The sequence below is a fragment of the Somniosus microcephalus genome, unplaced genomic scaffold, assembly GCF_052327205.1.
Source record: "Somniosus microcephalus isolate GS21.2 unplaced genomic scaffold, FLI_Smic_1.0 scaffold1258, whole genome shotgun sequence".
Lineage (NCBI taxonomy): Eukaryota > Metazoa > Chordata > Chondrichthyes > Squaliformes > Somniosidae > Somniosus > Somniosus microcephalus.
The window spans coordinates 1,371-26,784 of NW_028226445.1; the positions used below are offsets into that span (position 1 = coordinate 1,371).

General features: G+C 43.5%; 1 protein-coding gene across 1 annotated transcript in view; it reads right to left on the minus strand.

Moving 5' to 3' along the window:
• Positions 1-228: 228 nt before the first annotated feature.
• LOC147080686 (glutamyl-tRNA(Gln) amidotransferase subunit B, mitochondrial-like) overlaps positions 229-25,414 on the minus strand; it is a 31,500-nt gene continuing 6,314 nt past the window's right edge. Inside the window, exons 3-5 of the mRNA XM_085981120.1 lie at positions 20,951-21,084; positions 1,300-1,378; positions 229-426 (exon numbers count right to left, since the gene is read on the minus strand). Coding sequence (XP_085837246.1) covers positions 244-426; positions 1,300-1,378; positions 20,951-21,084 — 396 coding nt within the window. The 3' untranslated portion in view covers positions 229-243. The remainder of the gene's footprint in view (positions 427-1,299; positions 1,379-20,950; positions 21,085-25,414) is intronic.

A 25,414-nucleotide genomic window follows, 5' to 3' on the forward strand; every position in this document is an offset into this window, starting at 1 on the left:
ATTAATTAAATACTATAAACTGTATTTTAGCAATAGCTAAAGTATTACATCTATCATTGCATTTTATTGACTGTTAAAAAATCACTTTTCAAAATTCCATCACCATCTGCTCTACTCACAAAATTCATTTTTCAGACAGGCGAATGGCAGAGAACTGACTATAATGTCAACATTAATGAGGAAGAACTATTTTATCTTGCAGTAATTATTTGCCACAGTCCTAGTTTTTCCTCAATCTGACACTCAGGTAAACTTTTTAAAAAGGCAGCAGCATCTGTTGAAATAGCCTACCTCTGCAGGGTGACCTTCAATAACACACTGACAGATCTGCTCTAGTTTCTTCTGGTCTTGGATCAGTCCCAATTCTTTTTGTTCAACTATCTGGGCTGCAGTTTTTCCTTCTCCCTTCCACAGTTCAACAAATACCTACCAATCCAATTCAAAACCAGAGAAAAATACATTAATTCACTTCTATAGGTGATTGGAGCAGTAAACAGTTCTGTAAAAGTACAATTTACAGAATTAGCTAATCATGTTAATCAAATAAATGAATTATGTAATTCTTTATATTATGATTTTTAGAATTGGTATCACCACATAAATCCCTCATTACTATGACAGCGCTAATATAGTTTATACTGCATATATTTCTTAACGTCATTGAATGCTGTAGTAAAAGGGTCTCCTCACAGCTCAGCATCTTTATCCAGTCAATAGTTGAGCCATACAGAACAAGATCATACTAGGTTTCGATACCCCATTTGGGCTATTAGTTTATATCAGATGAGGGGACAATAGGGGGCTATAAGTGTCCTCAGCACTCTTAGGTAAAGGAAGGGAAGAATTAACCTGGGTACCCATTCCTACAAGGGGCACATAATGGAAGAAAAGGATTGGTCTTGGCTCTGATGCCCATCACGGCTGAATAGACTGCCGATACTTTCAAAACTGACACAAATGCACTTGAGTGAAGAACTGGAGGATGTCTGGCACCCAATGAACCATATCCAGCAAGGAGTCAACACCTTGAGGAGGAGGAGGAGGGGACAGAGGAAACTGCAGGGAAAAAAATACTGCAATACAAGGATGACCTAGTCCCATCTCTTGGGTTATTAAAATAGTGGATTCCCCATTTGAATCAAAATCTATCAGAAAACCAGTGAAAATGTTTTTAGTAATATTGAGAAAATCAGTAATAGATTTTATTTTAATAACAAAAAGGTGCTATAAGCCTTTGTGCATGGTTACTTCATGCAAAAAAAATTGGAAATTTTTCAGCAGAAATGAGTGTTTACTCACCTGTTTTGCTGCAGATGAAGATATAAATCCTTTTTCCATGAGGTTAAGCAGCTCTGACAAAGCAGAGGGCCTAATGGAGCTGAAAAGAGCATGTGCAGAAATTAAATGTTATAAGTAAACTGTAAATTAAAAAATCTATCAACACCATTTAAGAAAGCAAACTTTGTATAATTTTACACAATCAAAATAGCAAGAAAAAGTGTAAAAAGGAGAGATTCGGCAATGCTATATTAAGATCACATTTCTTGGTCAAACCTGTCCTTTTAAAAATTAAACTATACTCAAATCTACAAAACGAATCTGTGAGGACAGCAGTGCCCAGCTGAATAGCCTGCTAACACTCACACATGAATACAGCCAGTTGGACAAGTTACCAAATAGCTGCCACCATCCCTGAAACTGAACCCCAGAGTGGCGGCGGACCTGTGAGAAGCAAGGCGGCGGAGGCGGTGATAAAAGCAGCGGTGAGGCTCAGGTAGGCCTCAGAGCGGCGGCAGACCTGTGAGGAGCGAGGTGGTGATAAAAGCAGCGGCGAGGCTCAGGTAGGTCTCAGAGCGGCGGCAGACCTGTGAGGAGCGAGGCGGCGGAGGCGGTGATAAAAGCAGCGGCGAGGTTCAGGTAGGCCTCGGAGCGGCGGCAGACCTGTGAGGAGCGAGGTGGCGGAGGCGGTGATAAAAGCAGCGGCGAGGCTCAGGTAGGCTTACCAATCTCCAGTCTCCGAGCTCAGAGGGAGGGAGAGAAGTAAAATGTAATCGAAGTGTGACGTCACCAGAAAGCATGTAAGTGATTGGTTGGTGAGTATTTCTCTCTTTTTCCAAACTTAAACTCTGTGGTTTATAGTTTCTATAAGCTCTCTGTGGTGTAGCGGGGACTGTTGGTAAACCAGGGCCCTTAAGTATATAATTTAACTGTAGTGTAATTGGTGGGATTGATTTGATTTAATTTAATTTGAATTAATTAAAGGGTAAGTCATGGCAGGAGAGCTCAGCCCTGTGGTATGCTCCTCCTGCACTATGTGGGAATTCAGGGACACTTCCTGTGTCCCTGACGACCATGTGTGCAGGAAGTGTATCCAGCTGCAGCTACTGGCAGACTGCATTGTGGCGCTGGAGCTGCGATTGGATACATACTGGACCATTCGCGATGCTGAGGACGTCGTGGATATCACGTTTAATCAGTTGGTCACACCGCAGGTAAAGGTTGCACAGGCAGAAAGGGAATGGGTGACCAACAGGCAGAGTAGTAGGCGCAGGCAGGTAGTGCAGGAGTCCCATGTGGACATCCCCCTCTCAAACAGATATACCACTTTGAATACTGTTGGGGGGGATGGCTTATCAGGGGAAAGCAGCAGCAGCCAACTTTCTGGCACCAGGGGTGGTTCTGCTGCACAGGACGGGAGGAAAAAGAGGGGTAGAGCTATAGTAATAGGGAATTCTATTGTAAGGGGAATAGATAGGTGTTTCTGCGGCCGCAAACGAGACTCCAGGATGGTGTGTTGCCTCCCTGGTGCAAAGGTCAAGGATGTCTCAGAGCGGCTGCAGAACATTTTGGAAGGGGAGGGTGAACAGCCAGTTGTCGTGGTGCATATAGGTACCAACGATATAGGTAAAAAAACAGGATGAGGTCCTAAAAGCTGAATATAGGGAGTTGGAGGTAAAATTAAAAAATAGGACCTCAAAGGTAGTAATCTCAGGATTGCTACCAGTGCCACGTGCTAGTCAGAGTAGAAATAGAAGGATATTTCAGATGAATACGTGGCTAGAGGAATGGTGCAAGGGGGAGGGATTCAAATTCCTGGGACATTGGAACCGGTTCTGGGGGAGGTGGGACCAGTACAAACCGGACGGTTTGCACCTGGGTAGGGCCGGGACCGATGTCCTAGGGGGAGTGTTTGCTAGTGCTCTGGGGGAGGGTTTAAACTAAAATGGCAGGGGGTTGGGAACCTGAGCAGGGAGACAGAGGAAAGGGAAACAAGGATAAAAGCAAAAGATAGGAAGGAGAAAAATAAAAGTGGCAGTCAGAGAAATCAATGGTTTAAATCAAACATGGCCACAGTAAATAATAATTCGAAAAGGTCCAAGAGCGTTAAAAAAACAAGCCTGAAGGCTTTGTGTCTTAATGCGAGGAGCATTCGTAATAAGGTGGATGAATTAGCTGCGCAAATAGAGGTAAACGAATATGATATGATTGGGATTACGGGAACATGGCTCCAGGGTGGCCAAGGCTGGGGTATTCAATATTCAGGAAAGACAGGCAAAAAGGAAAAGGAGGTGGGGTAGCATTACTGGTTAAAGAGGGGATTAACACAATTGTAAGGAAGGATATCAGCTCTGATGATGTGGAATCTGTGTGGGTAGAACTGAGAAATACCAAGGGGCAGAAAACGTTAGTGGGAGTGGTATATAGACCTCCAAACAGTAAGGCGGAGGTTGGGGATGGCATTAAAAGAGAAATAAGAGAAGCATGCAATAAGGGCACAGCAGTTATCATGGGTGACTTTAATCTACATATATAGATTGGGCTAACCAAATTAGTAACAATACTGTGGAGGAGGAATTCCTGGAGTGTATACGGGATGGTTTGCTGGACCAATATGTCGAGGAACCAACGAGAGATCAGGCCATCTTAGACTGGGTATTATGTAATGAGAAAGGATTAATTAGCAATCTTGTTGTACGAGGCCCCTTGGGTCGGAGCGATCATAATATGATCGAATTCTTCATTAAGATGGAGTGAAGTAGTTGACTCAGAGACTAGGGTCCTGAATTTAAATAAAGGAAACTATGATGGTATGAGGCGCGAGTTGGGTAGGATTGATTGGGGAATGTCATTCAAAGGGTTGACGGTGGATAGGCAATGGCAAACATTCAAAGACCACATGGATGAACTATAGAATTTGATCATCCCAGTTTGGCATAAAAATAAAACAAAAAAGGTGACTCAACTGTGGCTAACAAGGGAAATTAGGTATAGCATAAGATCCAAGGAGAAGACATATAAATTGGCCAGAAAAAGCAGTAAACCTGAGGATTGGGAGCAGTTTAGGATTCAACAGAGGACAAAGGGATTAATTATGAAAGGGAAAATAGAGTATGAGAGTAAGCTTGCAGGGAACATAAAAACTGACTGTAAAAGCGTTTATAGATATGTGAAGAGAAAAAGATTGGTGAAGTCAAGCGTAGGTCCCTTGCAGTCAGAATCAGGGGAATTTATAATGGGGAACAAAGAAATGGCGGACCAATTAAATACATATTTTGGTTCTGTCTTCACAAAGGAGGACACAAATAACCTCCCAGAGATATCGGGGAACATAGGGTCTGATGAAAGGAACTGAAAGAAATCAGTATTTGTAGGGAAATGGTGTTAGGGAAATTGACGGGATTGAAGGCCGATAAATCCCCTGGGCCTGATAATCTACATCCTAGGGTACTTAAGGAAGTGGTCCTAGAAATAGTAGATGCATTGTTGGTCATCTTCCAACATTCGATAGAATCTGGAACAGTACCCATGGATTGGAGGGTAGCTAATGTTACCCCACTATTCAAAAAAGGTGGTAGAGAGAAAACGGGGAATTACAGACCGGTAAGCCTGACATCGGTAGTGGGGAAAATGCTAGAGTCCATTATAAAAGATGTAATAGCAGAGCACTTGGAAAACAGTGACAGGATTGTACAAAGTCAACATGGATTTACAAAAGGTAAATCGTGCTTGACTAATCTACTGGAATTTTTTGAGGATGTAACTGGTAAAATAGATAAGGGAGAACCAGTGGATGTGGTGTATTTGGACTTTCAAAAGGCTTTCGATAAGGTCCCGCATAAGGGACTAGCGTGTAAAGTTAAGGCACATGGGATTGGGGGCAAGGTATTGACTTGGATAGAGAACTGGTTGGCAGACAGAAAGCAAAGAGTTGGAATAAATGGGTCTTTTTCCGAGTGGCAGGCAGTGACTAGTGGGGTACCGCGGGGATCGGTCCTTGGACCCCAGCTATTCACAATATATATTAATGATCTAGACGAGGGTACTAGATGTAATATCTCCAAGTTTGCAGACGACATAAAGCTGGGTGGGCGTGTGTGCTGGGAGGAGGATGCCGAGAAACTCCAGTATGATTTGGACAAGTTGGATGATTGGGCAGAAGCATGGCAGATGCAATATAACGTGGATAAATGCGAGGTTATCTACTTTGGTGTCAAAAACAGGAAGGCAGATTATTATCTGAATGGCAATAGATTGGGAGAAGGGAAAGTGCAACGAGACCTGGGTGTCCTTGTGCACCAGTCGCTGAAGGTAAGCATGCAGGTGCAGCAGGTGGTTAAGAAGGCAAATGGTATGTTGGCCTTCGTAGCGAGAGGGTTTGAGTACAGGAACAAGGATGTTTTGCTGCAGTTGTACAGGGCCTTGGTGAGACCACATTTTGAGTACTGTGTGCAGTTTTGGTCGCCTTATCTGAGGAAGGATGTTCTTGCCATGGAGGGAGTGCCGCGAAGATTCAGCAGGCTGATACCTGGGATGGCAGGAATGACGTATGAGGAGAGATTGGGTCGATTGGGCTTCTACTCGCTGGAGTTTAGAAGAATGAGAGGGGATCTCATTGAAACTTATAAAATTCTATCAGGACTAGACAGACTAGATGCAGGAAGGATGTTCCCAATGGTCGGGGAGTCCAGAACCAAGGGTCACAGTCTAAGGATAAGGGGTAAGCCATTTAGGACAGAGATGAGGAGGAATTTCTTCACCCAGAGAGTGGTGAACCTGTGGAATTCTCTACCACAGAAGGCAGTAAAGGCCAATTCATTAAATATATTCAAGAAGGAGTTGGATATATTTCTTAAGGCTAAAGGGATCAAGCGATATGGGGAGAAAGCAGGGACAGGGTCCTAAATTTGGATGATCAGCCATGATCTCACTGAATGGCGGAGCAGGCTTGAGGGGCCGAATGGCCTACTCCTGCTCCTATCTTCTATGTTTCTATGCAGAGTCAGCAGCTACAGGAAAGTTGGGGAGAAATTAGACAATAAAATAAATTACACCATCATAGGAACATGGGTAGGCTATTCAGCCCCTTGAACCTGTTCCGCCATTCAATTAGGTCATGGCTGATCTATATCTTAACTCCAACTCTAATCTGTGCTGCACCCCTCCAAGGCCAATATATCCTTCCTGAGGTGCAATGCCAGTGAAGGATGAACTGAATGCAGTACTCCAGATGAGGTCTAACCAGAGTTCTGTATAGCTGTAACATAACTTCCACCACCTTGTATAACAGCCCTCTCAATAGAGGCCGACATTCCATTAGCCTTTTAAATTATTTTTTGTACCTGTCACTAGCTTTTAGTGATTTCTGTACTTTGCCCCTTAAATATCTCTGCTCATCCATAGTTTCTAGCACCTTGCCATTTAGAAAATACTCTGATCTATTTTTCTTCACATCAAAGGGCATGACCTCACATTTTCCTACATTAACTTCATTTGCCACAGTTTTGCCTACTCACTTAATCTCTCAATGTCCCTTTGCAACTTTCTGCTCCCATCTACACTATTTACTGTGCCCCCTAACTTAGTGTTGTCAGCACACTTAGATTTTTCATCCAATGAATTTATAAATATAGTGAAAAGCTGAGGCCCCAGGACAGATTCCTGGGGACAATTAAACTAGATTTGTTAGACATGACGTATCCTTTAGTCACATCCTACCATTTGGGTACATACCCATTATCCCCAGTCTCCGTTTCCTACTTCCTAACCAATTCCTTATCCAAAACAGCAAGTTGCAGACTCTTATGTGGAACCTTGCTGATTGCCTCCTGGACGTCCATATAAATAATATCCATAGACACTCCCTTATTTATCACGTTTGTTACCTCCTCAAAATATTCAACTGGATTCGTTATACATGACTCACTCTTTACAATTCCATGCTGGCTCTCTCTGATCTCATATTTGTCCAAGTGCTCAGTCATTCTGTCCCTAATAACAGATTCTAGTAACATCTCCACAACTGCTGTTAGACTAATAGATCTATAATTTCCTAGTTTATCTCTCCTACCCTTCTTAAATAGTGGAATGATGCTGACAATTTTCTAATCCAAGGGAACAATTCCTGAAGAGAGAATTTTGGAAGATCATAACTAATGCATCAACAATTTCCTCATCTACATCTTTTAAAACCCTGGGATGGAAACCATTGGGTCTTGGAGATTTGTCTATCTTTAATCTCATTAGTTTTGCAATTCCGATTTTTAAACAAAAACTTATATTGAATCTAGTTAGTTCCTCGTTTATTTTTATTTGTATCTCTGGTACTTTATCCTCATCCTCTACTGTGAAGGCCAATACAAAGTAGCTATTTAGGAGTTAGGTCACATATCAGCCATGATCTCATTGAATGGTGGAACAGGCTTGAGGGGCTAAATGGCCTACTCCTGTTCCTATTTAGTAAGTTTGCCATTTCCGGATTTCCAATTACAATATTACCTGCATCTGTCATAAGATGCCCACATTACTCTCAGCCAACGTTCACGCTAAGCTGTGTGGCCGCTCACCGGCTTTTCAATGGGAATAACTGCACATGCACGAAAATTTGAATGGGCCACGCAGCCAGTTAAAGGGCCAGTGCACAAAAAAAAAGTTACAGAGAACATTGCTCTCAGTCACCATCTTTCTCTGAATATATTAATAAAAATCTTTAGTGTTGACATGGATATCCCTCGCAAGCTTTTTCTCGTATTCCCTTTTTGACGTTCTTATCACTTTCTTTGCATCCTTTTGCTGTTCCTTATCTCTCCTAGTCCATGAGATCTCTACTGTACTTTGCTTTAGTACAAGCCCTTTCTTTTAGTTTATACTATCTCTCACTTCTTGTTGATCAAGGTTGTTTAATTACACATTTAACTACCAAATCCTTGTTTAAACACCTTCCACTGTTCATCAGAAGTTTTATCCATTAATAGTTCTGCCCAGTCTATTGTAGTCAATTCCTGCCTCATTCCACCAAAGTCAGTCTTATTTAAATTTAAAACCTTAGTTTAAAATAGTTAGGGATTGGGCAGAAAGCACATATATTTTTAACAATTCATTTATGGGATGTGGGCGTCACTGGCAAGGCCAGCATTTATTGCCCATCCCTAGTTTCCCTTGAGAAGGTGGTGGTGAGCCGCCTTCCTGAACTGCTGCAGTCTGTGTGGTGTTAGGGAGGGAGTTCCAGGATTTTGACCCAGCGACAATGAAGGAACGGCGATATACTTCCAAGTCAGGTTGGTGTGTGGCTTGAAGGGGAACTTGGAGGTGGTGGTGTTCCCATACGCCTGCTGCCCTTGTCCTTCTAGGTGGTAGAGGTCGCGGGTTTGGGAGGTGCTGCCAAAGCCGCCTTGGTGAGTTGCCACAGTGCATCTTGTAGATGGTATACACTGCAGCCACGGTACGCTGGTGGTGGAGGGAGTGAATGTTTAAGGTGGTGGATGGGGTGCCAATCAAGCGGGCTGCTTTGTCCTGGATGGTGTCGAGCTTCTTGAGTGTTGTTGGAGCTGCACTCATCCAGGCAAGTGGAGAGTATTCCATCACACTCCTTACTTATGCCTTGTAGATGGCGGAAAGGCTCTCGGGAGTCAGGAGGTGAGATACTCACCGCAGAATACCTAGCCTCTGACCTGCTCTTGTTGCCACAGTATTTATGTGGCTGGTCCAGTTAAGTTTCTGGTCAATGGTGACCCCCAGGAAGTTAATGGTGGGGGATTCAGCGATGGTAATGCTGTTGAATGTCAAGGGGTGGTGGTTAGACTCTCGCTTGTTGGAGATAGTCATTGCCTGGCATCTGTGTGGCGCGAATGTTACCTGCCACTTATCAGCCCAAGCCTGAATGTCGTCCAGGTCTTGTTGCATGTGGGCTTCATTATCTGAGGAGTTGCGAATGGCACTGAACACTGTGCAGTCATCAGTGAACATCCCCATTTCTGACCTTATGTTGGAGGGAAGGTCATTGATGAAGCAGCTGAAGATGGTTGGGCCAGGGGCACTGCCCTGAGGAACTCCTGCAGCGATGTCCTGTGGCTGAGATGATTGACCTTCAATCACCACAACCATCTTCCTTTGTGCTAGGTATGACTTCAGCCAGTGGAGAGTTTTCCCCCTGATTCTCATTGACTTCATTACTAGGGCTCCTTGATGCCAAACCCGGTCAAATGCTGCCTTGATGTCAAGGGCAGTCACTCTCACCTCACCTCTGGAATTCAGCTCCTTTGTCCATGTTTGGACCAAGGCTATAATGAGGTCTGGAGCTGAGTGGTCTTGGCGGAACCCAAACTGGGCATAAGTGAGCAGGTTATTGGTGAAAGTAGTATAGAAGTGACAATAATGGCACTTGTTACATTTTGTTCAGAAAGGTGGAAAGAATCTTCAAAATATATTAAATTTTTTCTCACTGGTGTAACATATTTTCAGATCTGCACAACCACAATCATAAATTGCTGTTGATTAAGAAACTACATTTCTTAGTGAAAATGCAGTATCAGTGAGATTGTTTTACCCTCATCACTGACATAAGTGAAATACCCTAGGCAATTCAACTGATTGCAAACGGTAAATGCAATTTACTTCAATTGCTGTTTTAAAGGGCTAATCAGAATTACAGGGTGATAACTAAGCAGACAAAAAATTCTCACTTAAAAGGAATACTCCAGAGAATAGAGAGAGGGGCAAAAAAAAACTCACATTTCTGCCTAAGCACAAGTCAGTATACATTTCTTAATAAAATCTGTTTTCATTTGCAGGCCATGCAAATTGCTTAACATTTTTCCAACGACTGCCCTCATACTTTAAGCTGTGTCACTCATTGTATCCTTGTCCCAAACTGCAGAGCACTTGGTGCTTGAATGTGATGTATTTGAGTGGCGATCACTCCAGAAATAGGGGATGGTGAATAATGGTGGCTTCCAATTTCCACCCATCCCTCACTTTTGCATACTCCACCTCTGACTCTTTCCTTCTTGGACTTATCTCTTTACATCTCTCCCAATGGGCCTTCCACTTACATCTATTACAAGACAATCAGCTCCCACAACTACCTGGATTATGCTTCTTTCCACCCCATTTCCTGTAAGGGCTCCATTCCTTTCTTCCAGTTTCTCTGTCTCCATCGCATTTGTTCTGATGACACCACTTTGCACACTAGAGTTTCCAAAATGTTGTCCTTTTCCTCAGATGAGGTTTCTGCTCCACAATGATGACAGGACCCTTGACCATATCCACCCATTTCCTAGGTCTCTGCTCTTACCTACTCCCACTTCTCCTCTCACATCATCAAGGTCCTCCTTGTTCTCACTTTTCACAGATCACTTTCTCTCATTTCTACCACCTACAACATGATCCCACCACCAAGTATATTTTCCCCTCCCCTCTTCCCTTTCTGGAGACTGTTCCCTCCATAATACCCTTGTTCACTCTTCCACTATCCTTACTTCCAGATGTCCTTCCCTCGACATCTTCCCATGCAACTGCAGGTGATGCAATACGTCCATTTATTTATTGGCCACACTGGACTAAAATTACCTGTTCTTCCCCTTGGTGCAGTATACTCTAGTCTTCATGATGTGAGCTGAAAGCGCCATCTGTTGGTAGCTATGGGCTACACTAGTCAAAACAATTCAATCTAAAACTACAGGATTTCCAATTGTACAAAGCCTTTTATTGTAATAGCTCAGGTTTTAGAACTTAGACTGCAATAATAAGGAGGCCAAACTATCCACCGCCTAGAAAAGTGAAGTGTTGCACTTGTTAATTACCACTGGGAAGCGATCTTAAAAGGCTTAAATTTCTCTAAGTTACATCACAATGACATTGTACAAAAATATGTAAAATGACAATCTCATTGTGTGTTGATAACAAAGCTTCAACATCCAGGGGCGGTGTATTTGAGTTTCTTTAAAACATCCATGTCAGTTACTTATGAGAATTCAAACTAAAGGAACTTCTGACTGTAATTAGTTGAGTTCCAGTTTGAATCAATTTTTGTATTTTATGTACCATGATGCCAAAAAGTTATACATTTTTAAATAATTAAGGGGGCGAATGGGGGGGGGAAAAGGTTGGGAGAAAGAATCATATTTAATCAGTTAATGGTTGTGCAAAGAAAAAGTTTGAGCAATTAAATTTGTGGACCCTTATAAACTCAAAATAAAATGTGAATGGACAAACTATTCCCATACACAAAAGCAGTGAACAGTAAAACTTAGAAGTAGGTCCTTATGGACCTCATTAAAATTCATGGATAAATGCTGTAACCATCTTAACTACACAACATAGGCTAGATTTCTGGTTCTGATGACTTGATTGAATATACAAATCAAATTTGTCCAAACAGCACATCATACAGGAATTTTTTTTTAATTTTATTTTTTTTAAATAAATCGGGCACCGACGGGACCGGCGTGGTGCCGGTTGATCAAAAAGTCCGGATTACAAAGAGGTATACTTACCAAGGTACGAGAGCCCCGTACACGGCCACAGGTGCAGGGGTCCTGGTTACACGGCACTTGTGCAGGAGTCCCGGTTACACGGCCACAGATCCAGGAGTCCCTGTTGCACGGCCACAGGTACAGGAACCCCGGTTACACGGCCACAGGTACAGGAACCCCGGTTACACAGCCACAGGTACAGGAACCCCGGTTACACGGCCACAGATCCAGGAACCCCGGTTACACGGCCACTAATAAACAGTAAAACTTACCTGAACCTACTCTTGAATTTTGCCGGTTAAGAGAGGTTTCCGGATATATATCCCTTGATTCCCTTAATATTCAAAAATCTATCAATCTCTGTCTTGAATATACTCAACGACTGAGCCTCCACAGCCCTCTGGAGTAGAGAATTCTAAAGATTCACCACCTTCTGATTGAAGACATTTCTCCTCATCTCAGTCCTAAATGGCCGACCCCTTATTCTGAGACTGTGACCCCTGGTTCTAGACTCCCCAGCCAGGGGAAACATCCTCCCTGCATCTACCCTGTCAATCCCTGTAATAATTTTGTATGTTTCAATGAGATCACGTCTCATTCTTCTAAACTCCAGAGAATAAAGGCCTAGTCTACTCAATCTCTCCTCATAGGACAATCCCCCCTCATAGGACAATTCCCCCATCCCAGGAATCAGTCTGGTGAACGTTTGTTGCACTCCCTCTATGGCAAGTATATCCTTCCTTAGGTAAGGAGACCAAAACTGTACACAATACACTTCTTCTTAAGCAGTCCCTCAGAACCGAGGATGACTTGCTTCCACACTAAAAATGAGTTCTCAGGTAACTGATGAGTCCAATGCAGGACCTACAGTCTCTGTCACAGGTGGGGCAGACGGGTGGGATGCTTGGGTTTACGTGCGCTCCTTCCACTTGGCTTCTGCTTGCTCCAGGCAAAGAGACTTGAGGTGCTCGGCGCCTTCCCGAATGCTTGTCCTCCACTTTGTACGGTCTTGGGCCAGGGATTCTCAGGTGTCGGTGGGGATGTTGCACTTTTTCAAGCAGGCTTTGAGGGTGTCCTTGAAGCGTTTCCTCTGCCCACCTGGGGCTCTCTTGCCATGTCAGAGCTCCGAGTAGAGCGCTTGTTTTGGGAATCTCGTATCGGGCATGCGGACGATGTGGCCCATCCAACAGAGCTGATCGAGCGTGGTCAAAGCTTCGATGTTGGGGATGTTGGCCTGAACAAGAACACTGACGTTGGTGTGCCTATCCTGCCAATGGATTTGCAGGATCTTGCGGAGGCAGCGTTGGTGGTACCTCTCCAGTGCTTTGAGGTGCCTGCTGTACATGGTCGATGTCTCTGAAGCATACAGGAGGGCGGGTATCACTACTGCTCTGTAGATAATAAGTTTGGTGCTGGGTTTGAGGTCCTGGTCTTCAAACACTCTCTTCCTCAGGCAACCGAAGGCTGCACTGGCACACTGAAGGCGGTGTTGGACTTCGTCATCGACGCCTGCCATTGTTAACAGTAGGCTCCTGAGGTATGGAAAGTGGTCCAAGCTGTCCAAGGCCTCGTCGTGGATTTTGATAATCGGGGAGCAGTACTGTGTGGCGGGGGCAGGTTGGTAGAGGACCTTTGTCTTACGGATGTTTCGTGTAAGGCCCATGCTCTCGTACGCTTCGGTGAAGGTGTTGACGATGGTTTGGATTTCGGCCTCAGAGTGTGCGCAGACACAAGCGTTGTCTGCATACTGTAATTCGATGACAGAGGATGGGACAGCCTTGGATCTGGTCTGGAGGCGACGGAGGTTGAACGGTTTCCCGTTTGTTCTGTAGATTAGCTCCACTCCAGTGAGGGGCTTATTGAGGGTGAGATGGAGCATTGCAGCCAGGAAGATTGAGAAGAGCTTTGGTGCGATGACACAGCCTTGCTTGACCCCGGTCTGTACGTGAATTGGGTCTGTGGTGGATCCGTTGGTCAGGATCATGGCTTGCATGTCGTAGTGAAGCAGGCAGAGGATGGTGACAAACTTTTGAGGGCAGCTGAATTTGAGGAGGACACTCCATAATCCCTCATGGTTGACAATGTCGAAGGCCTTTGTGAGGTCAAAGAAGGCCATGTACAGCGGTTGGTGCTGTTCCCTGCATTTCTCTTGTAGTTGACGCACGGTGAAGATCATGTCCATTGTGCCCCTTAGTTGGCGGAATCCGCATTGTGACTCTGGGAGGACGTCTCTAAGGAGACCAAAACTGTACACAATACTCCAGGTGTGGTCTCGCCAGGGCCCTATATAATTGCAGTAAGACATCTTTTCTTATACTCAAATCCTCTTGTAATAAAGGCCAACATACCATTTGCTTTCCTAATTACTTGCTGTACCTGCATATTAACTTTCAGTGATTCGAGTACAAGGACACCCAGGTCCCTCTGAACACCAACATTTCCCAAACACTCTCCATTTAAAAAAGTCTGCTTTTCTATTTTTCCTACCAAAGTGGATAACTTCACATTTCTCCACATTATAGTCCATTTGCCATGTTCTTGCCCACTCACTTAGCCTGTCTATATCCCCTTAAAGCCTCTTTGCATCCTCCTCACAACTTACATTCCCACCTAGCTTTGTATCAGCAGCAAACTTGGATATATTACATTTGATCCCCTCATCCAAAATATTGATACAGATTGTGAATAGCTGAGGCCCAAGCACTGATTCTTGCGGTACCCCACTAGATACAGCTTGCCAACCCGTAAATGACCCGTTTATTCCTACTCTCTCATTTCTGTCCGTTAACCAATCCTCAATCCATGCTAGTATATTACCCCCAATCCCATAAGCCCCCATTTTGTTTAATAACCTCGTGTGACACCTTACCGAATGCCTTCTGAAAATCCTAATGCACCACATCCATTGGTTCCCCCTTATCTATTCTGCTAGTTACGACCTCAAAAAACTAACAGATTCGTCTAACATGATTTCCCTTTCATAAATCCGTGCTGACTCTGCCCAATCCTATTATTTTCCAAGTGCCCTGTTACCACGTCCTTAATAATAGATTCTAGCATTTTCCCTACTACTGATGTCAAATTTACTAATACTGAAGGTAGACTACCTTTTATCCGAACTTCCGAAAACCGAAACCCTCTAAAAACCGAAGGTTTTTTCGTTCAGCGTAAGTCGTGCGCACGACATGATCAGAGTGGCGCACGACTTACGCTGAGCAGAGGGTCAGCGTAAGTCGTGCGCATGACCCCGACCCCCGCCGCCGACCCCGACTCCCGCCGACTCCCCGCCGACCCCCGCTGACCCACCCCTGACAAATTTCCCAGTCTTATAAAATACCTTCCGAAATCCGAAATTTTCCAAAAACCGAAACACGGCTGGTCCCGAGGTTTTCGGATAAAGGATAGTCTACCTGTATTAGTAAATTTCCCCCAATTTGCATTAAAAGCTGCATCAGTGTAATTAGGCATATTACATCGAACTTACATTAGTTATTGTCATTAGGTGCACTTTAAGTGATTGTGGGGGTCTGATGACATGCTAACACCCTGCAATCGCTTTTTTCATCTCAAAATCAACAGGAGAAACCACAGCGAGTCACCAGCACTACAGAAGAGTCATTAAAACAATTTGTTTTTGATTTGTTTGACATGCACACTTTGTTCTGAGTATTCAACCAGCCTTTACACATCACGATGAAAACAAAGACACCAGACATAGTAAATGATTACTTTCTGTGCAGCAACTATTCTTCACTTTCAAGAAATTCAAACCTTTTCTTCCTATGCAAAATTGCAAGACAAAATGAGATAAGGGATGCAGCTGACTTCATCAGTGAGGGCACAGCGAAGTCATGCTCCACGATCACCAATGTTCTGTGGTTAGCTGACGGGAAGCATATTTAGGGCTCTAGTTTTTGTAGGGTTGCCACCTTTTGCCAAGTCAAAAAGCAATCAGGGTGCAGGACAATCAGAGCAGGATTATGGTTCCCGGTCTGATTTTGATTTTTACTGCTCCTAAAAGTTCACAGAAAATCTTAATGATCAAAGTCGCCACAAATATGAGAGACATAAGTGGAAAAACATGCTAAAAACCTTTTGATGTCCAATTCACAGTTTAGACATCTTCAAGAGCACTCAAGAACCCAAATATGCTATTTAAAAGCAACTAAATAATAACACTGGGTCCTCAAAAAAGGCAAACCTCCATGGTCATTCACCATGTAGAAACTCAACTTAGAACCTGCTTTGTAGGCATAAGGCTCAAATCTATTACCATTTGGATGGAAGGCTCCATCACTCCTGCTACCAGACAGTATCTACAAGTACTTTTAAAAGTAAGTTGCAATACTGAAAATATTAAAAGAATTTGTGCCAGTGTACAGAAACAACAACAACTTACATTTATATAGCACATTTAATGTAGCAAAACGTTCCAAGGCATTTAACAAGAGCGCTATCAATAAAAATATTTTTGACACCGAACCACAGAAGGAGATTTCAGGACAGATGACCAAAAGCTTGGTCAAAGAGGTAGGTTTTAAGGAGCATCTTAAAGGAGGTAGAGAGGCAACTCCAGAGCCGAGGGCCAAGGCAGCTGAAAGCACGGCAGCCAATGGTGGAGTGATTGAAATCGGGGATGTGCATGAGGCCAGAGGAAGAGTGCAGAAATCTCAAAGCCTTGTTGGGCTGGAGAAGTTAACAGAGATAGGGAGGCGTGAGGCCATGGAGGGATTTGAAAACAAGGATGAGGATTTTAAAACTGAGGCGTGGTTGGACCGGGAGCCAGTGAAGGTCAGCAAGCACAGGGGTGATAGGTGAATGAGACTTGGAGCGAGTTAAGATACGACCACCACAGCTCTGGACGAGCACAAGTTTATGTAGTGTGGAAGATGGGAGGCCGGCCAAGAGAGCATTGGAATAGTCAAATCTAGAGGTAACAAAGGCATGGATGAGGGTTTCAGCAGCAGATGAGCTGAGGCAGGGTTGGAGTCGGGCGATGTAACGGTGGTGGAAGTAGGCGGTCTTGGTGATGGAGCGGATATGTGGTCGGAAGCTCATCTCAGGGTCAAACACAACACCAAGGTTGCGAATGGTCTGGCTCAGCTTCAGACAGTTGCCAGGATGGAAACAGTGGTCAGGGAACAGAGTTTGTGGTGGGCACCAAAGACAATGGCTTCTGTCTTCCCAGTATTTAGTTGGAGGACATTTCTGCTCATCCAATATTGGATGTCAGACAAGCAGTCTGACAAATCAGAGAGAGTGGAGGGGTCCAGAGAAGTGGTGGTGAGATAGAGCCGAGTGTCATCGGCATACATGCGGAACCTGATTTTCAGATATCGCCGAGGGGTAGCATGTAGATGAGAAATAGGAAGCCAAGGATAGATCCTTGGGGACTCCAGAGGTAATGGTGTGGGAGTGGGAGGAGAAGTCATCGCCGGTGATTCTGATAGATAAGAATGGAACCAAGCAAGGGCAGTTCCACCCAGATGGACGACGGAGAGGCGTTGGAGGAGGATGGTGTGGTCAACTATGTCGAAGGCTGCAGATAGGTTGAGAAGGATGAGAAGGGATAGTTTATCACGGTCAGTCACAAAGAATATCATTTGTGACTTTGATAAGGGCCGTTTCAGTACTGTGGCCGGTCCGGAAACCCGATTCAAACATGGAATGATGGGAAAGATGGGCATGGATTTGGGAGGCCACGACACGTTCAACGACCTTGGAGAGGAAAGGGAGGGAGGTTGGAGATGCGGCAGTAGTTAGAATCATAGAATGGTTACAACACAGAAGGTGACCATTCGGCCTGTCGAACCTGTGCCGGCTTTCTGCAAGAGCGCTTCAGCTAGTCCCACTCCCCCACTTTTTCCCTGTAGCCCTGCAAATTTTTTTCCTTCAGGTTCTTATCCAATTCCCTTTTGAAAGCCACGATTGAATCTGCCTCCACCACCCTCTCAGGCAGTGCATTACAGATCATAACCACTCGCTGCGTAAAAAAGTTTTTCCTCATGTCGCCTTTGGTTCTTCTGCCAATCATCTTAAAGCTGTGTCCTCTGGTTCTCGATCCTTCCGCTAATGGGAACAGATTCTCTCTCTCTACTCTGTCTAGACCCCTCATGATTTTGAACACCTCTATCAAATCTCCTCTCAACCATCTCTGCTCTAAGGGGAACAACCCCAGCTTCTCCAGTCTATCCACGTAACTGAAGTGCCTCATCCCTGGAACCATTCTTGTAAATCTTTTCTACACCCTCTTTAAGGCCTTCACATCCTTCATAAAGTGCAGTGCCCAGAATTAGACACAATACTCCTGTTGAGGCTGAACCAGTGTTTTATAAAGGTTACTCATAACCTTCTTGCTTTTGTACTCTTATGCCTCTATTTATAAAGCCCAGAATCCCATATGCTTTTTTAACCACTTTCTCAACCTGCCCTGTCACCTTCAATGATTTCTGCACATATACCACCAGGTCTCTCTGTTCCTGCACCTGCTTTAGAATTGTACCCTTTAGTTTATATTGCCTCTCCTCGTTCTTCCTACCAAAATGTATCGGTTCGCACTTTTCTGCGTTAAATTGCATCTGCCATGTGTCCGCCCATTCCACCAGCCTGTCTATGTCCTCTTGAAGTCTATCACTATCCTTCTCACTGTTCACTATACTTCCAAGTTTTGTGTCATCTGCAAATTTTGAAATTGTGCCCTGTACACCCAAGTCCAAGTGGTTAATATATATCAAGAAAAGCAGCGGTCCTAGTACCGACTCCTGGGGAACACCACTCTATCCCTTCCACCAGTCCAAAAAACAACCATTCACCACTACTCTCTTTCCTGTCACTTAGCCAATTTCGTATCCATGCTGCCACTGTCCCTTTTATTCCATGGGCTTCAACTTTGCTGGCAAGCCTATTTGTGGCACTTTATCAAATGCCTTTTGGAAGTCCCTGTACACCACATCTCAACTGCGTTGCCCTCATCAACCATCTCGGTTAACTTATCAAAAAAATCAATCAAGTTAGTTAAACATGATTTGCCTTTAACAAAGCCATGCTGGTTTTCCTTAATTAATCCACACTTGTCTAAGTGACTGTTAATTTTTTCCCTGATTATCATTTCTATAAGCTTCCCCACCAAGGCTAACTGACTGGCCTGTAGTTGCTGGGTTTATTTCAACACACTTTTTTGAACAGGGGTGTAGCATTTGCAATTCTCCAGTCCTCTGGCACCACCCCGTATCTAAGGAGGATTGGAAGATTATGGCCAGCACCTCCGCAAATTCCACCTTTACTTCCCTCAGCATTCTAGGATGCATGTTATCCGGTCCTGGTGACTTATTTACCTTAAGTACAGCCAGCCTTTCTAGTACCTCCTCTATCAATTTTTAGCCCATTCAGTATCTCAACTACCTCCTCTTTCACTATGACTTTGGCAGCATCTTCTTCCTTGGTAAAGACAGATGCAAAGTATTCATTTAGTACCTTAGCCAAGCCCTCTGCCTACACGCGTAGGTCTCCTTTTTGGTCCCTAATCGGCCCCACCCCTCCTCTTACTACCTGTTTACTATTCATATATGCCTATAGAAGACTTTTGGATTCCCTTTTATATTAGCTGCCAGTTTGCAAGGACAGAGAAGTCAAGGGTGGTTTTTTGAGGAAAGGGGTGATGATGGCAGATTTGAAGGTGCGGGGTGGGACAATACCTGAGGAGAGGGAACCGTTAACAATATCAGCTAACATGGGGCCCAGGAAGGGAAGTTTGGTGGTCAACAGTTTGGTGGGATTAGGATCGATGGAACAGATGGTGGGTCTCCTGGACAAGATAAGGTCAGAGAGCATTGCAGGAGATGAGACAGAATCTAGAAAAATTAGTAATATAATCTGTGCTGATATATTGTAAATAAACTAATTTAAACCCAGTACTGAAATGATAATAGCAAGTAGGTTCTTAATACAGATTTTACAAGGATTAGTTCTGTTTACACACAGGAGACTAGGTTTATAACAGGTTTCTCACATTAGCTGCATAATCTGAAACATCTTCAATATTCTACTTCACTTCAGATAATGTCTTCTCTCCACCCAGATTATACTATATTCCCTAGCAGGCCAGTTACAACTTCCAAGATTGGTACTATGAAGAACATTTCAAAAAAGAGAAATATACCATGAAGAAAACCTGTATCATATTGTGTATGGAAAAATGCATAAGCAAGCAGACATGTTTTACATTACCAATACTGTATTTCAGAAGTGTAGCTTTTCCAAAAATCCTCAGAACACAGGTTAATTTAACATCTCCCAGTTTCTCCCATCATCTACTAACCTTTTTCAAATTCTAAATTACCTCTGCAACAAGTTAACCAAGGATGCAGTGGTCAATAAATATACTGCAAATTAAAAAATTTTTTTTTCACATTATCCGTATTGTTTGTCTAATAAAATGCAGAAATAAAAATCAAAAGTTGCTTTGGTATCTTTGCTAGCTCCTTCACAACTTCCAAACTCCAATGGCTCCCCATGCTCCAGCTTGTCGATTTCAAGATTTGCATCCTGGATTACTAATCCTCCATGGCATCACCCACCCTACCTTCATAATCTCTTCTGGCTTTAGGTCCCTGTATGCACCTCTGCTCCTCTACCACTGAACATCACCCACTCCTCACTCCTTCTGCGACACTGTTGGTAGACACCTATTGAACCACTCTGCTCCTGTTCTCTGGGACTCTTCACCCAGTTCACGCCCATACTGCTTTCAAAAATCTTCTCAAATCCCTCCTCATTCACCACGCCTTTGATTCACATTCTAGCCTCTCCATTTTCGCCAGTCCCCATGTTTTTTATCCTCTTCCTTCTTATTGTAATGTGCCTCAAGACATCTTCCTGCATGTACCTATTTTTAATACCACTTTATGTTTTGTGAATTGTTCACAGTTACATACATTCACAGCAAGCAGTAAATGATCATGTCATTAAACCAGTGCTGAGGAATGCAAAGGATAGTAGGATATAGACAATGTTTCCAAGCCAGCCAGAGTATGAATGTCAACTAATTAAAGACTAGTAAGTTTTAATACATTCAGTATTATTTACATAGGAAGGTGGCATTGAAGACTTCTGCCAAACAGAGCAATATGATGAGCACTGTAAAAATTGAGGTGCAACTCTGCTGTAAAGCATCTATAGGAAATTATAGCGTATCTTCTCACCTTTGGTTTACTCTGAGGTTATTTTGCTTCAGGAGTGCCAGGAAATCATTAATTATCCAACCAATCACCTTCTTTGGACTGGTCTGGGTCTGTTCCACAACATTTTCAAAAAATTGCACAAGTCCATCTTCATTCTGTGAAACAGATACAAAACTAGAAAGCTGCTCAGAATATTCTCCCATTTTATTCTTCCCTAACCTTTCCTCCATAGAAGGCCATGAGGAAAACATGTGCCGAAAACCTGGTGAGGCAGGTAATGGCAGTTTGCTCTATGACTACCAGGTACTCCAACTAGGTTCAATGCCAGGATGCTAGCTTAGGCCAGTTGTAGACTTCCTTGCCATTCTAGCCTGTATGGCCAACTTTCCAAAGACCAGGGATTAAGCCTGTATGGCCAAGTTCCAGCGTTGAGCCACTTGGAAGCTTCTAATTTTTTTTTTATATAAAAAGCCTCCTTCAGAAATCTGCAACATAAATGGTAAATTTCAACAAATGTGACAGGTACAATTATAAAAAAAAAATAGATTCACTTAACAAAAATCTCAAAGATAAAAATATTTGATAGGAATGTAACATAAATGCAGAGTTCTAATTGATACAACACACAATCTTATTGAATGCAATAACAAGGGCAATGCAGTCAGTATTCTGGAGAAAACAGCACACCAACTCAGCACTTTTACACTACAACAACACTACTGTACTTTAATGGTATCTTCATATCCAGTAACTATTTGTACTGAAGTGCTGAAGCTTTACAGCATCCTGACTATGTTACTAGATCCTTGTTCACAGTGGGGTAATAAATCTAAATGTTAACATTAATTGTAAGGCAAATAGGAGATTCTATCAAAATATTTATACTGTATTTTGTTTTTGTTACATGCCTGACCCATCATTTCCCCCATGTCTCCTCTAACTGAGCGAACTGGCCAGCACAGACAATGGCTTTCTTTAAACATGTACAGATCCTGGCTTAAGAATTATTGCAGAGCAAGACAGGTAATGTCAATGACCACAAGGTATTCTTTCTAGTGTTAATATCAGGATCGTGCCTTCAATTTTTGGCAATATGGATATTAAACATTCTGTAAACAGATCAAAAGATGTGTTATATTTTCAGGGCGTTACTCTCAACCTGTAAACTTGCAATCGCAGGTGTTTTTAACGTTAATATAGGCAGCTATTCCTATGTTGCTCTCCTGGCTGGACTCATAGAAACATAGAAGATAGGAGCAGGAGTAGGCCATTCGGCCCTGCTCCGCCATTCAATGAGACCATGGCTGATCATCCAAATTCAGTACCCTGTCCCTGCCTTCTCCCCATATCCCTTGATCCCTTTAGCCTCAAGAAATATATCCAACTCTTTCTTGAATATACTTAATGAACTGGCCTCCACCGCCCTCTGTGGCAGAGAATTCCACAGGTTCACCACTCTCTGGGTGAAGAAATTCCTCCTCATTTCAGTCCTAAATGGCTTACTCCTTATCCTTAGACTATGACCCCTGGTTCTGGACTCCCCGGCCATCAGAAACATCCTTTCTGCATCTAGTCTGTCCAGACCTGACAGAATTTTATAGGTTTCGATGAGATCCCCTCTCAATCTTCTAAACTCCAGTGAGTATAAGCCCAATTGACACAATCTCTCCTCGTACGTCATTCCTGCCATCCCAGGTATCAGTCTGGTGAATCTTCGCTGCACTCCCTCCATGGCAAGAACGTCCTTCCTCAGGTAAGGTGACCAAAACTGCACACAATACTCAAGGTGCGGTCTCACCAAGGCCCTGTACAACTGCAGCAACACATCCTTGTTCTTGTACTCGAACCCTCTTGCTACGAAGGCCAACATACCATTTGCCTTCTTAACCGCCTGCTGCACCTGCATGCATACCTTCAGCGACTGGTGCACAAGAACCCCCAGGTCTCTTTGCACTTCCCCTTCTCCCAATCTATTGCCATTCAAATAATAATCTGCCTTCCTGTTTTTGCCACCAAAGTGGATAACCTCACATTTATCCACATTATAGTGCATTTGCCATGTTTCTGCCCAATCACCCAACCTGCCCAAATCGTACTGGAGTTTCATGACATCCTCCTCACAGCATACCCTCCCACCCAGCTTTGTGTCATCTGCAAATTTGGAGATATTACATCCAATTCCCTCGTCCAGATCATTAATATATATTGTGAACAGCTGGGGTCCGAGGACCGATCCTTGCGGTACCCCACTAGTCACTGCCTGCCACTCGGAAAACGACTCGTTTATTCTAACTCTTTGCTTTCTGTCCGCCAACCAGTTCTCTATCCAAGTCAATACCTTGCCCCCAATCCCATGTGCCTTAATTTTGCACGCTAACCTCTGATGCGGGACCTTATCGAAAGCCTTCTGAAAGTCCAAATACACCACATCCACTGGTTCTCCCTTATCTATTTTACCAGTTACATCCTCAAAAAATTCCAGTAGATTAGTCAAGCATGATTTACATTTTGTAAATACATGTTGACTTTGTCCGATCCTGTCACTGCTTTCCAAGTGCTCTGCTATTACATCTTTTATAATAGACTCTAGCATTTTCCCCACTACTGATGTCAGGCTTACCGGTCTATAATTCCCCGCCTTTTCTCCGCCGCCTTTTTTTGAATAGTGGGGTAACATTAGCTACCCTCCAATCCATGGGTACTGTTCCAGAGTCGATCGAGTTCTGGAAGATGACCAGCAATGCATCTACTATTTCCAGGGCCACTTCCTTAAGTACCCTGGGATGTAGATTATCAGGCCCTGGGGATTTATCGGCCTTCAGTCCCATCAATTTTCCTAACACCATTTCCCTACAAATACTGATTTCTTTCAGTTCCACCCTTTCATCAGACCCTATGTTCCGCGGTATTTCTGGGAGGTTATTGGTGTCCTCCTTTGTGAAGACAGAACCAAAATATGTATTTAGTTGGTCTGCCATTTCTTTGCTCCCCATTATAAATTCCCCCGATTCTGACTGCAAGGGACCTACGCTTGACTTCACCAATCTTTTTCTCTTTACATATCTATAAAAGCTTTTACAGTCACTTTTTATGTTCCCTGCAAGCTTACTCTCATATTCTATTTTCCCTTTCTTAATTAATCCCTTTGTCCTCCTTTGTTGAATCCTAAGCTGCTCCCAATCCTCAGGATTATTGCTTTTTCTGGCCAACTTGTATGTGCTCTCCTTGGATCTTATGCTGTCCCTAATTCCCCAAGACTCCCACCTTGTAACCTCTAAACTTGAGCTTATCCAAATCTCTGCTGCCTGTATCCTAATTCGCATCAAGTCCCGTTCAGCCATCACCGCTGTGCTGGCTAACCTACATTGGCTCCTCGTCCGACAACGCCTCGATTTTAAAATTCTCATCCTTGTTTTCAAATCTCTCCATGGCCGCGCCCCTTCCTATCTCTGTAACCTACTCCAGCCCTACAGCCCTCCGAGATCTCTGCAGTCCTCCATTCTGGTCCCTCGTGCATCCCTGATTTTCATCGTTCCATCATTGATGGCCGTGTCTTCAACTGCCTAGGTCCGAAGCTCTGGAATTCCCTCCCTAAACTGTTCCACCTCTTTATTCTCCTTAAAGACGCTCCTTAAAACCTACTTCTCACTTGTCCTGATATCTCTCGTGGCTCAGCGTCAAATTTTGTTTGATAACGCTCCTGTGAAGCACCTTGGGACGTTTTACTATGTTAAATGTGCTATATAAATGCAAGTTGTTGTTGTTTTGAAGAGTCACACTTTAAAAATAGGTTATTCGGAGGATGCTATAATTGGCCTGAAAGCCTCAGGCTAGAAAAGAGGGAAAGTAATTGCACGCACACTGGATAAGGACAGAATTAGGCTCAGCTGTGACACCCGCTGTAGTCAAAAAGCCTGCCAATACTCATACAAACTGATGGCCCAGAAATTCGGCTCTCCACGGGTGAGTACGCACGGGGTACTCACCCGTAGGCCGAATGGAAGTGCGGGTTTCTTGCATGCAATGCGCATGCGCGGGAAACCGGCACTTCCGATCCTCTGAACGAAGGGGTTCAGAGGTCGAACGCACGCGCAGGGGAGGCTGCGCGCGCGCTTTGAACTTAGTTTTTTTTTGCAGGTTTTCACGCGAGGTTTAGCCTGTAGAATTTACACATTTAAAAAGCAGGCGTAAGGCCTGCTTTTTACAAGGTAAGTGGTCAATTAATTAAAATTAAAACATTTTTTCCACAGGTTTATTATTTTTAAATACTTTAAAGCAAGGTAAGTTTATTTTTAGCCCCGTTTTCTTATAAAATTATTTTTTCCAAAAATTTAAATTATTGTTTAAAATAGTTATTTAATGTAATTTGTAGTTTATTGAAAAAGTGTGATTTAAAAAAAAATTATTTGAAGGTTTAATGCTATTTTGAGGCCCGTAGTATTAATAAGTTTAGACAGGTCTTCCTGTCAATCTTATGAATGGGCT